General features: G+C 34.8%; 1 protein-coding gene across 2 annotated transcripts; it reads right to left on the reverse strand.

Annotated features, from left to right (window-relative positions):
• Nucleotides 1-1648: 1648 nt before the first annotated feature.
• Nucleotides 1649-6983, reverse strand: LOC132181138 (amino acid transporter AVT1I-like). Of its 2 annotated transcripts, none has more exons than XM_059594223.1 (3): nt 6514-6983; nt 2470-3077; nt 1649-2368 (listed from the first exon to the last, which is right to left on the reverse strand). In XM_059594223.1, the coding sequence occupies exons 1-3, from the start codon at nt 6671-6673 to the stop codon at nt 1853-1855; spliced, it is 1284 nt and encodes a 427-aa protein (XP_059450206.1). In that variant the 5' UTR covers nt 6674-6983; the 3' UTR covers nt 1649-1852. The 2 variants fall into 2 exon arrangements, with proteins under 2 accessions (XP_059450206.1, XP_059450204.1); XM_059594221.1 differs by lacking the exon at nt 6514-6983 and adding an exon at nt 3319-3553.
• Between the last annotated feature and the right edge of the window lie 10059 nt (nt 6984-17042).

Here is a 17042-nt window from a genome sequence, read left to right on the forward strand (position 1 = left end):
ACTTACAAAACCTTCGCAATTGACACAATCTTGTATAAGACAAGCGACCCACTTGCCTTCTACCGCAGTAGCCATTTCCAGAGACAGCTGGCACAATCCTTCTACGTGATCTCCCTTCACTGGAACTCCGGTTGACTTCACTTCAACAATCAACAAATAAACACAAACGATCACTCTAAGAGAGAGAACAGACAGACTCTCTTAGCACACGACGGCGAATTCTAGATCAGAAATACGTCCCTCTATCTTCCTATAGAGATGTATTTATAATAGTCCCATCATACTTAGACCTAGGAAAGAGTTTATATTCATTTAAAACTATTACAGGTACGCGGCGTCCGGACGGGACAACAAAACACAGCCAAAACGTGTTTTTAACACATGGCCGTCTGCAATCTCGTTCGGACGAGATTGCACACGAGCCATTCCGCCCAGCTTCGTAGTCTTCTATTTATGGCCCGTTTTGACCCAGTAAACATTGGAATTAGCTAAACCTTGTGAAACATGACTTTGTAGATTCTTGAGTTAGCTTTCCAACGCCGCAAAGATTGCTCCAATCAGAGGTCTGAAACTCAAGATATGACCTTTTTAGTAAACGTCGTCCGGACAGGATTCAGACGAGACTGCAGACGAGGCTCTCGGGAATTCTTGTTTATCGAGCTCGTGCGGACGGGGTTCAGACGAGACTGCAGACAAGGCTCTCGGGAATTCTTGTTTATCGAGCTCGTCCGGACGGGATTGCAAACGAGAATGCAGACGAGGCTCTCGGAGAAAATAGAATTCTTCGAGCGTCCGAACGGCACTTCTTCTCGTCCGAATGGTAATTGAATGGATGATGAATCTTGGCACTTTTGGTCATCATTTTGCTTACCGAAATAAGCCAACAAGAACTTACACTAGGCAACTTGAATTTTTTAGTCCTTTATGAACAGGAGTTATAACCTTGAAGACAGGTCGTTTCCTCCTCTTCTTGGCCATAAAAGATAACTCAACTACTCAAGTTAGGAAATTTAGTATATAAAAGTTCCCTATCTATTTTTTCCAAGACAAATTTTCAAAGTACAAAAGGCAACTGATAAAAAAGTTCTTGCAATAAAGCTGGGGTTGGGGGTGGAGTGGGGGAGGTTGTTTCTGTTTCTTTATAATCCAATAAAGCTCGATCGTTTTGCTCTCCTTTCATTCGTTTTGGTTAATTTTGTATTTTTTTGGCATGCCATGTGCATATAAAACCCCCCTTAACAGGTTTGAGGTAATATTTTGATCCCAGCAATAAATAAATGAAGTGTCAGAAGGATTAAGCTTTTGCTCAGCTTTCGGAGACCTGAGAGTATGTTTGATACTCCCTTAACACAATTGCTTTAAATTTGCAACGCAAAAATGCTCCCTAGCTCTCCCTCTATCAAGTTAAAAGACTTGCTTTTTCTTTATTTTTGCTGAGCAGTTCAAAACATAGAAAATTTGTTTTTTGTTATTAAGTTCAGACCTTGAAAAAGATTTTCCAATTTGTATTTGCATTAAAAAAAATTATGTAAAAACCGACAAAAACCAATAACAATATAAAGTCCATAAGCTGATAAGGTTGTAACCTGAAGTCAGAAATCATGGAGAATTGGATAGAGCATTTTTTTCATCCACTAAAATAACAATATGTCTAACTAAAATGCTAATATATTTATAATTGTTGGACAAGTTTTCAAATTCCTAATATCTGCCTTACATAAATTATACACTCCAGTTTGTCTAATAGAAATTGGTTTTCATAAATTACATGAAAAAGCAGCAGCTTCAAATAAGAGCAAGCATTCCCTACTCAATTACTGAACCCTACGGTCAACAAAGAGAAATCCTCTGCTTACAGATGCCCTATTATCTGTATGAGAGATGTATACGTGCCAACTATTCCAACTACAAAACCCATTAGTATTACACCCCATATAACTACCATTTCACTTCCAAATCTCCTGTAAGTGCCCGAAATCTTCAAGTAGCATAAGCATGGCAGTATAATCGAACCGGTGACGCTTAAAAATGCTCCGACCAGTGACATGAGATATGCGAAAAAGGGGAGAACCAGGGCTACCACAGCAGTGCTGAATACAAGGGAGGTGCTGATTAAGAGGCCAGAGATCCTCTTGTTGTATTGAGATGGAAACCAACTTTTGGTAGCATTCACAATAGGTGTAACCATCAATGCATATTTGGCTATGGGGTTCACCAAGGTGGTGTAGATTGCCACTTTTGAGCTAAGTTTTTCAGTTGGGAGGTTTAATGTTATCTGTGATTGAACATTTTCCCCGAACATCAAGTAACCGAAAACCGCCATTGATGCGTAACAAACAGTGCATAAGGTAAAGCACAGAAGCAGGACCTGCAGGAAAAAAACCAGCAAAGAGGAAGTGAGTAATCTAAACAGCTAAAGCACTTTTCTTTTCATTTTTCAAAAACGCAAGCAATTTGTGTTTTACTTACATTGGTGAATTGGCGTTTGTTTCTCATAGAAGTGTAGAGTGTAGGGAAGACAGGATGGGCACAATAACAGAAGGCATATAAGCTAACAGCTGTAGGGATTCCACTCAAATTAAGAGGAGTTCCCTTTTGATGAAATCCAATTCCATCAAATGCACCAGTCCAATAGATTGAGCAGAGGATGATAGCAGAAGCTAAAACCCCACTAGCAGAGATATATGAAAGAAGGCTCAGGTTATCCAACCAAACCGAAGGCAAAATTACGAGGGCCACAATTATTACAAACATTTGTTTCCCTTCAATTCTTATCCCTGCCATTTGAAATCCTGCGTTGGGGAGCAAGTTGTATAAGTTATCCCCTTCTAAAATCAGGAACCCTGTGGCAACCAGATAGAGCTCTATATACATAACCACTGAAACCACTATTCGTCCCTTGTTCCCAAATGCACGGTAGCCTATATCAGGATAAGTTCTGATATCAGAATCCAAATCCATACACCTTTGTATCAACAAGCCTGAGTAAAATGCTGCAATGGCAATCACAAATAGAAGTATCAAGCTCAACCATCCTCCGGATGCTAATGCATATGGAACTGACAGTATCCCAACTCCTGAAAACCAGAGAGAGAGAGAATTAGGCATCACAATTGAACATATTGGTTGTTAAAAGTCATGCATATGGGGAATTTGAACATATCAATGGCTTGGTAAAAAATGTTATAACAAGAAGTCTACACTAACAATGATTCCTAGCAATTACCACCCGAATATCAAGTAATATTACAAACATGGCTCTAAATAGCTTTAGTGAATCAAACTGTGTTTGTATAAGAAATAAATGTTAAGTAGAACCTGACAAAGCATTGAGTCCATTAAAACATGTCTTGAGGAAAGAGACATTGGTTGTAGTGGAGTAATGAGAGTTAGACTCCACTTCCTCTAGCTTGTGAGCTACCCCATATTGCTTCTCATCAAGAATGAGAGGCACAAATAAAGATGAATCACTTTGGAGTTGGGTAACCATCTTGGGAGAGAGAAAGAGATATGAGAGATGCGCTAGATATTGCAGGGTGCAACTAGAAAGAGCTAAGAATTTGCAGACGTCGAGGGGTTTAATTTATACACCAGGCGGCCAGTGTTTGAAAACACGTGAACCACATTGTATGGATGTCATGATCTTTCAAGTCCTGCACATCCACGGGATAAATGTGTGGCCTTTCTTGCTCCTTCCTCCAAAAGAACATTAATTTGTGATGGAAGACATTTCAAAGTGGGACATCTTCTTATGCATACCGTGAGATGAATTTGTCCTTGTAGATATGAATTCTAGCGAGCTATTCTGGCGCTTTTTTGTCCAGATATGTTAAAATTATTTGCTATCAAATTAGTGATTGTATACAATATTATTGTTATGAGACTATAGATAAGTGAAGTTTTCACCTTGAGATGATATGTGGTTGGCTCTCTACTTCTCAGAGCATCTCCAGCAGACTCTTTATATGGTTCACAATAGCTATATTTAGCTATTATAAGCTATTTTACTCATCCCGCATATACTTCAAAATATAGTACTTTAATCTAATTTGCTATATGAAAGTTCATTGTAATACCTTTAAAGTAGTTTTCTATTCTTTTCAATTCTCTCCCTTCTCTCTCTCATCAATCTCTCCCCCTCAACTTTCACAATTAAAAAAAAAATTGAAAAATAGTAATATTTAAAAAAAGTAGAGAGTGAGATAGATGATTTGTTGAAATTTGTAATGAAAAATTAGTAGTTAAAATTTTAAAATATATATAAGTAACTAAATTGCAGATACTCTTGGTCTCACTACTAGAGAGTTGTGGCCGGTGATTTGCTTTTGAGTGTTGGGGGGTTTTTGACAAGTCAGACGTATAAAACCATGTCTTTCATAAAAGTAACTAAAATAGCAGATACTCTTGATCTCACTACTAGAGAGTTGTGGCCGGTGATTAGCTTTTGAGTGTTGGGAGGTTTTTGACAAGTCAGACGTATAAAACCATGTTTTTCATAAAAGTAACTAAAATAGCAGACACTCTTGGTCTCACTACTAGAGAGTTGTGGTCGGTGATTAGCTTTTGCGTGTTGGGAGGTTTTTGACAAGTCAGACGTATAAGACCATGTTTTTCATATATGAGTGGTAGTCGGAGACTTGGAATGCAGGGCACATTTTTCATGACAAGTCACTTTCCAGCATTGTCTACACCACTGCAATATGTGAAGCTGACTTTTACACGATATGTTTGAGATGCACGTAAAACACGGTAATGAAAGAATTAACTCCCTTGCCTAATTGGGCGCAGTCAGTACTTGTCACGTGATTCAAATGGGAAATTTTTCTTTGCATTGACGGAAAAGGGGAAGCTAGAGCAACTCTGCAGGTTGCAGTTAAACATTGATCAGTTGCTGAGGGGCTCAATAGAGGTTGTCAACTCTTTCATTAACCAGAAGCTTTTGGGTATATCTTTTGATAAAATTCTCGTCAACTAGTTAAAGTAAAAGCATTCCCATTTTATCTTTGCCCCCTATTATAGTTGTTCTCATAAGTGACCTTAACCCTTGTTAGAGTGCTCCCCACTTTTCCTTGTTGTCTCTTTTTGTTTTTGGTTTTTTTTGGGGTCATTTCTTCTCTGCGTTGTCTTGTCGTGTTTGCTAATTAACCCACTCTAGATTAGATGCATGGAGATTGGAGAGTAATCTATCTTTATAAACCAATCCACCTCTAACTTGACGCCAATTGGAGGTTTGAGAGGGTAAGCCTTTACAATGGGGTACGTACAGGCTACCAGCACCACACAATATTGGGTGACAAATAACTCATCAGCAGGGACCAAATTAAAGCCACGACGTCCATACTTTTTGTCATCACCCTAAAGCATATTTTATCTAAGATTCCCTGTATTTTTCCTCCATCTCTCATTCATTTTACATCCATCTTTCTTTCTTTCAAATTCAGCCTACAGTGATCAATCTGTAGGCGGTTTCATTGCTAGTAGTTACCTAGCTAATAGTAGTAGGCAATGGATTATTGCTTGATCACAGAGTACCTAGCACACCATGAAAATGACTAATTTAGTCATCATACGACTCTTTACCCACAACGCTGATTGGACAAAAGTGGAAATTAACACCCAGCATATTATGCATTCGATATGAGATATGAAGGAAAAGTAGATTCATGAATCTAAAGAAAGTAGCTAGCTACTTCCGCAAGATAAAAGTTAGTTGTACAAGAAGGAAATTAAGATTTCCTGTACTATAATATATCAGGCTAGCAATCACTCTAATAGTTCACAAAACAACTTTATGGAATTTTCAAAATTAAAATCTATAATATTTGCTGATCTACTTTTGAAAGTAGGGAACATACTTGATTAGTAAGAAGATGTGGGGTTAAATTTAAGGACAAGACGCCAAAATATTTAAGGTACACAGCCAAAGCTAATCAATTTTTTTAAATTTGTTGTATAATGAACTAATCAATTACTTGAAGACTAAAGAGAAATGTATCTGTTTAGACTGTCTTTTTCAAAATTGGAAGCTATGCTTTAAGGTGTTATGGGGCCCTAATTTTCTACCAAACCATTGAAAACATGACCAGTTTTGAAAAGATCGATCCCCTTATCTAACTCGATCAAAAGCATGGAGGACTACAAGTATCTGCAACTCCTTTTGGTTCCATATATAATATTCAATCTAAATCTTGAGTTTTATCAAAACATTCTTAGAACTTGTAAATCTAGCTGCTTTCTGTCTTTAAGTAATTCATATAATTCGGAAAAAAATAAATAAATCAAAAAATAAAACATATGGGATGTGGGCTAGCTAGGAATAACATTTACTCCCCAATCAGCAAATTCAAACCCTTCAACAAGAGCTATATATACTTACTAGGCCAGCATGAGGAAACGTAGATTAGGTCACATAGACAAAGTAAACTCGAAAAACCCTTATGGGTCGTCAATGAGTTTCAAAATATAAAGAAATTAAAATCCTCAAAACATGAAGCATTTAAGGAAAATATGAACCTGATAATGCATTGAGTCCATTGAAGCAGGTCTTGTAAAAGGAGGCGGTGCAGCTGACAGCATCTCGATCACCGTTATGATCATGTGCCTCAACATCCTTCGACTCATCATGCATGAGAGGTACGTTGAGAGAAACCCCATGCTGGTCGGCAGCCTCCATCGCCGACGGAATAAAGAGAGATCTATAAAACCGATCGATGGGGCAGCCACTGAAGAATGAAGCTTAAATAAGAGAGGTCGGCCGGGATAATCCGTCCGATACAAGGACAAGGGACGACGTGTATATTTCTATTCTTTCTATGCAGGATTCTTATCACGTGGGGTATATGTTACTGTCTTTTCTAGGAGGCGTGCGTATAGTTTAGTTAGGATGTGTTGTTTTCAATTGCTGCAACTTATAAACAAATCACTCTGGGAAGAAAAGGTCAAAACTCCAAAAAGATGACTCCATTATCGTCCCAAGCACCAATATATATATTTTTTCTTCTTTATTATTATTATTTTCTTGGGAGAAGAGTAGGGGTCGCCGGCTACATATCTTCCGTTCAGATAGAATTGTAAAATTGTTAAAAGCTTATCATTTGTTTTTTTTTCTTTCCCTGTAATTATTGTCATGCGACTCATGTGGTAGAAGGTTCAACTTTTCCGGGGACCACTTAATAATTACTCTTCAAATAGCCATGTGCACGTTGTCGTCTTGGAAATTAATATCTTTTAATTGGCCATCTATACATTAAATAATAATAATACAAAATGATTTATGTGTGTGTAATGCATGTATATGCATACTATAAGATAAGATAAACACGTGTATGTATAAAGTTAAGATTCAAATTAACTTATTTAATTATTCAAATAATAAATTTTAATAATAATAATAATTAATAACTAGTAATTTGTATAAATTTATAAAAAAATAAACAATTACGACATTTACTTAATCTATATGTATGAAATAAATAAGTTAATTGAATAATTTATTAAAAAGCTCGAACCCATTAAAAAATGAATGAATAGAACTTGAAGAAATTATCTAACCATCGAGTTTAACTTGTATTCGTAAAAAGTTTAATGAAAGAAAAGTAAAAATAATAAGTCCTAGCTAGTTGCAACAAAATTTCGAAAATAAACAATTTGATGTGTTCGGAAAAATAGAGGTAAAGACAAAAAAACAAACACCATGATGGGGCATGTCAGAAAAGTATAAATAATAATTCCAAATTTCAACAAAAGCTTAAAAATAAACAATTCGGCCTTGTTTGGTAAAAAGGTTAGAGTTGGCCTAGTCACTATCCCTCACAATTTTTCAAAAAAATCAACGACAAAATATTTTAACTTTTTCACTTTTTATATCAAATCATTCACTTTTTATTATTATTCAAATAAAAAAATCATTACAAAACAAAATTTTTTCACTTTTTCATACCACTTTTTCATTTTTTTTTTATACCAAACATTCTTATTTTTTTTCACATCAACAACAGTATCTAGGCCAACCCATTTACCAAACACCACCTTGATGTGTTTGGCAAAAAGGAGCTAAAGACAAAAACTCCATGAGGACTGAGGAGTGATGACTAATGACTATTGCCTAGTAATTAACCAGAAAACATATTGTATGATATGTATAGAAATTAGCATAAAGACAGCGAATAGATGAATTTGTTGTCATATTTTTCTAATAAAAAACTAGCATGTGTTACATATGTTAAATTACAAAAAGAATAATAATAATTGTTAAACTATGGATTCTACAGCAACTAGAACGAGTCAAAGACCTACGTGATATGACCAATCTCGAAGAAGCTTGCAGTTGAAATGAGGGATCTGTTCAAATTAATACTCTTGCAGCCTTCACTGGCCTGACCTAGTGGCGGAGCTACATGTAAGCCAGAGGTGATCACGGCCTCCACAAGAAATATTATAAAAAAAAAAGTTTGAGCATAATTCCAGCTATTGAGCACTCATCCAGCTACATAGGGTCCCCACAAAGAATTTTTTTTTTCCAGCTATTGAGCACATGATCAACTACATAAGGCCCCTCCAAGTATTAAAATATATATATATATATAATTGCTGGTCTGCTCCATCCTCCATGGCCCCACAAGTTATTAAAAAAAAATTGCTTTTTTTCCCTCTTTCTCACACACTCGCAGCCACACTTCCTCTGAGTTCTCTCCCTTTCTCTTCTCCGTCTCTCTCCCTCAGTCCCTCTGGCTCTCAAACGCTCTCTCTCTCAAAGTCAGACAGACGCAGTCACGCAGAGACACTCCAACTCCAACTCCAAGCCATAATCATTGATAAATAATAAATTGCATTTGTAACTTACAAGAGTGAAGGTCCGAAGATCAGATATCAGGTGAGTTTTGCATCCTTTGTTCCCTAAAAAATTAGAATTGATTTAGGGTTAATTTTATGCATTAAATCTTGATTTTTTCTCCCTTGATGAAAGAAGAGCACCCAAAAATTGTTTATGATTTAAATGGGTGTCATACTGTTATGTCTTTTTAGGGCAGCAATTAATGGAAGTTGGGAACTGATTACATTTGTAAATTTTCAGTGTGAAAAAAAATTTTAGGATGCAAAAAAAAAATTTAGGATGCGAAATTTTTTTTTTACGGCCCCTACATTGTGAAACATCTGGCTCCACCACTGGGCCCTGATCACACACAGCAGCTGCCAGAGTAGGAATATTGTTTTTATTTTCTTAATGGTCATTTTTTAAAAATAGTTATATTTTAATAAACGCTCAATACAAACAACATATGTAATGTAATGTAAGCTAGACAAATAACAAAAACTGATAATAACAAATACGTATACAGTCATAGTAAAAGACTTACTCTCTAATTCCTTCTTAAGCTAATATATTCAGGTGCAGCGTGCAAGGATATGTATTTGCACACATAAAAATCATAGTCTAGTAATGTGATTTCTAGAATTAATTTTTTATATATAAAAAGTGTTAAAGGTATAATATAACATGATTTGTTCGTAACTAAACAATGTATCCAAAGTTGAAAGGATAGTATAGTTTCAGAGTTTGAGTACAATTTCGTTACGTAATTAGTGATGGATTTGTATCAAATATCAATGAAAGCTACCCAATGAAGTGTCCGTCAAAGAGTAGAGTCTTTTACAAGACTCTCCACATATGGCTTTTGATATATATGGACCAAAATTAATGATAACGAGTACAAAAACGTCAACAATAAGGAGCACTTTTTGAAACCCTACTTGAAATATTAATCATGTAATGTGCCCCCACATTCTTCCTCCATTTATCTACGTACGGAGCAAATCAATCATCAACATGAGATAATATCTTCTCCATTTCAAATAAAATGGACCGTATTCATTTTATGATCAAAATTTAAACTAATGATATGTATAAAGTTAATCCTGACACTTTTAAAAAAAAAATTAAAAAAATTAAAAAATATATACCAATTTTTATTTAAAATGAAGAGAATCATTATCTATTAACAAATTTAATGATTGATTTTCTTCAAAAAGATGATCAGCCGCCCCACGTACGTGGATACAATACTTCCAACTGAAGTGATGAAAGAATGACGATTGATGGATGCTTCCCCCCGAACAAGTTTGGATTAGAGAGTGAGTGAGATAATTATAAAAAGGCCTGAGCTCCTGCCTGCAGCATAGGCACTCGATCGACAATATCCTTCAAAAGTTGATTCTCTTCTTCATGTTTCGCATGTCCTGTCTACAACAAAAATCACACTTTTTTAGGTCCTCGCGCGAGCTGGTTAATTTCCTTTGAGGCTCTAAAGAAATTATACGTCAGATAGCATCAGCCTTCATTTAGTAAAACATGTTTGATATCTTTAATTTGTCCAACATATCCGACTTTCATGCATATATATTGATTGGAAGAAGTACTCCCTCCGTTTCAACTACACCAGATAAGGATACAAAGCAATATCTGCATGCAGACCAAGTCAAACATAATTAATTATCTTGTTGTATTTGTAATTTCAACCTTGTACGCGCGTACAGCTCAAGACAAGTCAAAGACGGAAGACCTCATCATAATTGAGGCATTACAAACAACAATCATGTTTTATTATAATGCATGACGCATATATATTTATGTTTTTCAGAGAAAAGTAATTCATCAACGGGAATTAAGAGAAGTATATGTAGAAGAATGCAACATGTTACATGTCATATATATATATGAGTCAGACTTATATAACTTTAGTGGCAGATCAGACCACATATAGCGACCCATCTATCTTTTGGTGTTTCTGACGTGTGGTTAAGCTGCTCTTAGTGTTAATTCCAAGTGTAATGATCCATCATAATTCACATATTTTACGTGACGCTACTAATATGTCTTATTATTGATGCAACGGGTCGAGTTGTACGTATCTTTTTCTTTTCTTCTTTTGAGACCACAAACTCACCTTTCACATAAATCGTAAATAGAACACCAAATCATTAAACTAAACATACTTTTATATACGAAAAGAGTAATGGTATATAGTATGCTACTACCCCACTATGTAGATAAAATGATTATTGAGAGATGTTTGGAAATTCACAAGCTTCCCACCTGATGACGCAAGAGGCTAGCTAATTAGAGCATTAAAAAGTTGACTGTTTCGCCTAATTAAGAAAATTATGATGGGCTAGATGATAAGATCGAGTATCAACATCGATATATTCTAGCATATATAGTTCATCATCACAAATTAATTATTCACACAATTTTAGATTGATAATCTATATCTAATCCTTTTTGTTTTTGATAAATGAAAAAAATATTGAAGAGAAACAAATTAACACATCATTGAGTCTCATTTTAAGCAAAGCTCAAATCATCAGGTAGGAATAACTAGATACTAATCTATATCAAGTCCCTATATAAGGGTTTTTACACTTTCTAGGCAAGTCCAATATAGGTTTAGGAAGCTTTATTTCATAACTGGATTCGAATTCTCTACAATGACCAAACAAGTTTGGGCCTGGGCCTAAGAAGTTACTTACAAAAAAAAAAAAGCAATTGGGCCTAAGAACTTAATAAAAAAGGTTTGGGCCTAAGAAATCGAAGGGACATGTAAGGGGGGTTGAGATATATAGCCCAAGTTCAAAGAGGAGGCGTAAATTGTGTACAAGATACTAGCAAAAAAATTGTGTACATTTATGCATGTATGAGTAATTTAGGAGACGTTTTTAAGGGGTAGCTCAATCGGCTGTGAATCATGCTTCATGAAGTGAAGGTCGTTAGTTTGAATCTCTCATCTCCCTTCCTTTGTGTGGACATGTAAAAAATAAATAAATAAATAAATAATTTGTAAACTGTTATACAATTATTATATAATTTGGATTATGTGACAGTAAAATTTATTGAATTTTTTTTTTTTAGTTGATTTTTTTTTCTTATATTATTAAATTAAATAACAATCATTTAACAATCTACTAAATAATATTAGCATGTAAAAATTTATATAACTAAGAAGGCATATGCATATGTATTACTCTTACGATTATTCATATCGGAAGCAATCTCAGCGCATTTTATATTTCTTTTCTTTTAACTTTACTTTTTGACTTAGTAACCCAGGGCGCTTTACCTGCATTTGCAAGCAATGGGATCCCTCCTCAGTACTCCTCATAATAATATCTTTGGCAATTGGCATATACCGGCCGAAAGACATTAGGAAGGTGTTTAGATATTAATATAAGAATAATATTATTTAGTAGATTATTATGTGGTCGTCATACAATTGAGATGACATAATAATAAAAATCAGCATTTTGATCAATAAATACTCTTAAAAAGAAAAATTAAGAGCTGCTTTGTACTGCCACGTTATCCAAATCGTATAACAATCCATTAAAATAATATTTTTCTTAATCAAATAATTAAATTTCTCACTTTCTAAGTTTTATTTTTTATTAAAAAAAAAAAACGTAAAGCTAGAAACATTAATGATATAGGATTTGAAGTAGAAGAGATCGAGTGGGGTGGGGAGAGAACATGATCCTCTCCAGTCCATTATAGACGGGAGAATATCCAGTTCATGGCTAGGATTTCTTCTCACAAATCCTATGGTTATAAATGGGACATATATCCCACTAATAAAAATAATAATAAAATATTAAAAAAAATTAAAAACCAAATTAATAAAAAAAATAAGAAAAAAGAATGGGGTGGCTAGCAACCGCCACCCCCATTTTGGGTAGGAAGCCACCCCCAATGGCCGGCCAGGAGGTGGCTGAACCACCACCAAAAGCCTTGAGCCACCCCATGGGCCTTCGGGGTGGTCCCCAAGGGAAGTTAAAAAAAAAAAAAATAAATAAATAAACTTTTTAAGAATACGGCTTTTATGTTGGATAACATGTTTGACTTTCGTAAATGTAAAAATGAGAAAAAAAAAATAATAAAGTAAACAACTCGGGCTTTTTAAGAATTTATGAACGTTGAAATTTTTATAAAAGTGAATAGTGAGACTTTCGGAACGATCCTTTCAATTAGTAATTGCTTTTATCATAATTAGGGACCTTAATTTGAGATTATTTATTTACTTTTTATTATGGTCTGGGGTAGCCAAAGCCACCCCCATGGACCTTAGGGTTGGTCCCCAAGGGCCAAGTTAAAAAAAAAAAAAAAAAACTCTTTAAGAATACGACTTTTATGTTGGATAACATGTTTGACTTTCATAAATGTAAAAATGAGAAAAAAATAAAGTAAACAACTTGGACTTTTTAAGAATTTATGAATGTTGAAATTTTTATAAAAGTGAATAGTGAGACTTTCGGAATCGATCCTTTCAATTAGTAATTGCTTTTATCATAATTAGGGACCTTAATTTGAGATTATTTATTTACTTTTTATTATAACAATGACCTTAATTACAGAGTATTTGCTAACTTTTTACCATATTAGAGTTTTTTATTTTGTTATTTTGTTATTTTTTTATTTCATTGCAAGTCGATTTTCAATGGTTAGTTCTACCCAAAATTTGTATAATTTGGTATCAAAATTAGCTACCACGTCGAGTATGAAATCGAACACAAAAATCGAGTATGAGATTGAAGGAGTTGTGGCTTTGTGATCGAGTCACGGAGGGGACGACCTAGTACTATATATATGCATAGTATTAAATCGTTAAATACTGATAAAAAAGTGAAACCATGGATAAAGTGAGAGTTGTAACATAACTGCCCAATGTCAATGAAGCTTAGGATGAGACAAAAGAATGACCTAAATAGTTGGGTCATGCTCATCTTAATTACATTCAACAATATTTTTGCATGTCTACTCCAAATTTCCACCATTATCAATTAACTTATTTATTGTGAATAATTTCAACCATTATTTAGCACCTTAATTATAATATATGACACCTTGGGGCTGGGAAGAGAACCGTAAATGTGAGTGGTGGCCACGAAGAAATCTGCAACCGAAATTAATTGGTAGCTTTTCTTCGCATCAAATAAATCAGTGGTTTTCACACCCCCAATGGGCCAAGATGACCGACCCTTTTTTTTTTCTTCTCTAATAAATTTGAAAATGATTTTGGTTGCAATTTCGTCCACTCACTGGAGCTTGAAAGTTGAAACAAATATATGTAGAGTTCAGAGTTGCTAGGGAGCAATGCATATCGTGCCACGTGTACACAGTTTATCCATGTTTTCAGACTTTTTTTTGTTGACCTTTTCACCCCAACTCCTCCTTGACAGATCGGTTGACTTCCTAGTTTCCTTACGTGTTTTAAAGAAGTTCTCAAGGGTCAAGAAATCATACAGCATCGTTTTCACCGCCTAAAGTTTTTACCTTTTTAACGTTCTTCTGGTAATTATTTTAGTAAGAATTAGGCGAGCAATACTTTTTTCTTTTTGCGTGTCTCACGCCTATCTCTCACCTCGCTCGACCCGTACAATTTTAAAGAGGTGAATGTGAACTTCTTTTTATTTTACTCTTTCACACTCTTTCTTTCTTAGACTTTTTTCATCTTCTTCTTTGTTTGCTGATCTGCTCTTGTCTGCCATTTCCCATTTATTCTATATTTTTGTCTAGATTGCTAAGCCAACTGCAAAGTGCAAAATTCTTTCAACGCTTTAGGACTTATTTTTATGACTTGGGATTTGAGAATAGAATGTGATGCATAATTCTTGGAATAGACTGTTCTTACCTCTATTTAAGAGATTTACATTCATATATACTTCTTGACATTACAAACAAACTTCATTTACTACTCATCAATCTCTTCTCAAATCTCGAGTCAGGTCTGTGTTTTTCTTACTGAAAAAGGTATAAAAAAATATTTCTGAAATGAGAAAATGGGGTACGTGTTGCTCAAAATGAAGAATCATATTATGATTGTAAAACACTTCTAAAATTCATTTAAATATGAAAGATTATGATTAAGTTGTGCTGGAATTTTGTTGAAAGATTATGATTAGGTTAAAAATCCCTAGGTTAAAAAACGATTAGTTCTCGTAACACAATCGAGAAGAATCATAATTATCTCTTCATTTTTAACATAGACAATCACTGGACCTCCCAAGTACTGTCATTAGAATGTCAAAAGAAGAGAATTACACGACCTGCTTCATTACATCACAATCCTCCCAGAAAAAACAAAAAACAAAAACAAAAAAAGATAATGTAAGAGCTAATGATAACTAACTCACCAAAAAAAAAAAAACCTTTTTTTTGGGTTTTGTCCAACCCAACTCCAGAACTACCCCCATGGCATTTGGGGTTGGCTATGGTGGTTCGGCCACCCCCTGGCCGGCCATTGGGGGTTGCCGGCCACCCACTATGATAGCGAGCCACCTCTTTCTTTTTTTCTTATTTTTTTATTAATTTTTTTTTATTTAAAATAATATTTTATTATTATTTTTATTAGTGAGATATGTGTCCTATTTGTGGTCATAGGATTTCTATAAGAAATCCTAGCCATAAACTGGATATTCTCCAGTTCATTATGGACTGGAGAAATTCTTGTACCGGTGGGGAGTTGTAGGTCTCCGACCAAAAAGATGCACAGAATGGGATCGTTGCGGTCTGCAGAAGAAAATATTTGGGAAGATGGGGGAAATGCCTGTAACTAATAATTAAGAAGTGGACAATTAGGTTTAGGTTCGTTAATTGAGCCAAGTGCGACAACATCATTTACTTGGAAACTTATGGGATCAGTTCGGCAGCTTTAAAAAATGTGAGCAAATCTCCCTAGTGGAAGCTCAGATCCTAAAAGTAAGACACAAGTGTCTTAATGAATGTTTTGGGTCATAGGAAAGCAACAATTTACAAGTTTATATATGTATATGTGGGTTTGTTTGAGAGGGAGACATCAAGATAACCCTCATTGTCTTCCATGAAAAATAGAGATTTTTGGTATATTATAATTACAAATAATTAATTAGAATGTTGCTTGGGATAAGACTAAGCTTTGTTACATAAGTGGAGGGGTGGGGGTTGGGGTGTTTGATTATAGTAAGCAACTTAACCAATTGACTGTTAGGTTAATTTTTTCCATATTTGAGACTGTCCAACGGTCAAAAAGTCCAAAGACTCAAAATAAATAATTTCCCTTGTCCAATTTAACAGTTGCACAAGGAATTGGAAGGTGACTATTGAGCTTGTGGACCTAATACCCGGTCTATTAACCAATTGACTCAAGAACAAATGGTATAGCATTGCACTGGATTCTCTAATTTGGCATGTCAATTATAATTGTCTATGTGATCTCAGCATGAGGTGATCGAGTGGCATTTAGGAAACATAACAACATGGGAATTTCCAATGAGGTCATGACATGTGGCCGACGGCTTCAACAAATTTGCTCTAAAAGGCAGCAATTCGCCTCATTCTCTTTCACATTACCTTTGCTTTTCTAAAGTTATTTCTCAATAGCTATATATACTAACTTAAGTATCAGAGTTATCTCCTGATGGCCTGCTCCAATAAACTCTTTTGCTAAGTCATTTTTTGCTGCAAATACTTCTAATCTTAACCACTGCATACGGTCAACTGTTCTAACATAAAGCACATCTTTTTTAATTGACAAAATTATACATGCATTCAGTGAATTTTAAACCTACAGCCTCTTTATTTATCCCATTTATAGAAGAGAATTAAGGAAACACCATTTGAGCTTGAAGCTCGTTGGGATAGCACGTCTTTGTGCATATACGAATTTAAATCAGTCTCAATCCTATGACCTGTAAACGTACAGGTGATGCTTTTTAGAAGAAAAATATTATATGCACCTTCATCCTACACCCATCCCATTAGGTTACTACACCCATCCCATTAGGTTAAGGGTTAAATACTCCATACCCCCTAAGGGTTTTTTAACTTTATTTTTTTCCTCCTGTGGTTTCATTTTTATTATAGGAGGTACCTGTGGTTTTGATAAGTGACCAAATTAGTCCATCTGTTAGTTGACCCTTAGGACTGACACGTGGACCAATCCAACGTCGACACGTAGCACATATTTAATTTTTTTTAAAAAAAAATTATATATATATATATATATATATATATATAT

Source organism: Corylus avellana, chromosome ca5 (assembly GCF_901000735.1).
Source record: "Corylus avellana chromosome ca5, CavTom2PMs-1.0".
Taxonomy (NCBI): domain Eukaryota; kingdom Viridiplantae; phylum Streptophyta; class Magnoliopsida; order Fagales; family Betulaceae; genus Corylus; species Corylus avellana.

Bases quoted from the DNA above. Each gene is read 5' to 3' on its own strand.
- LOC132181138 (XM_059594221.1), bottom strand. From the start codon at position 3,490: ATGGTTACCCAACTCCAAAGTGATTCATCTTTATTTGTGCCTCTCATT. The intron at 3,078-3,318 runs GTTCTACTTAAC...TCTGGTTTTCAG, and splicing joins TGGACTCAATGCTTTGTCAG to GAGTTGGGATACTGTCAGTT. The intron at 2,369-2,469 runs GTAAGTAAAACA...TTTTTCCTGCAG, and splicing joins ACAAACGCCAATTCACCAAT to GTCCTGCTTCTGTGCTTTAC.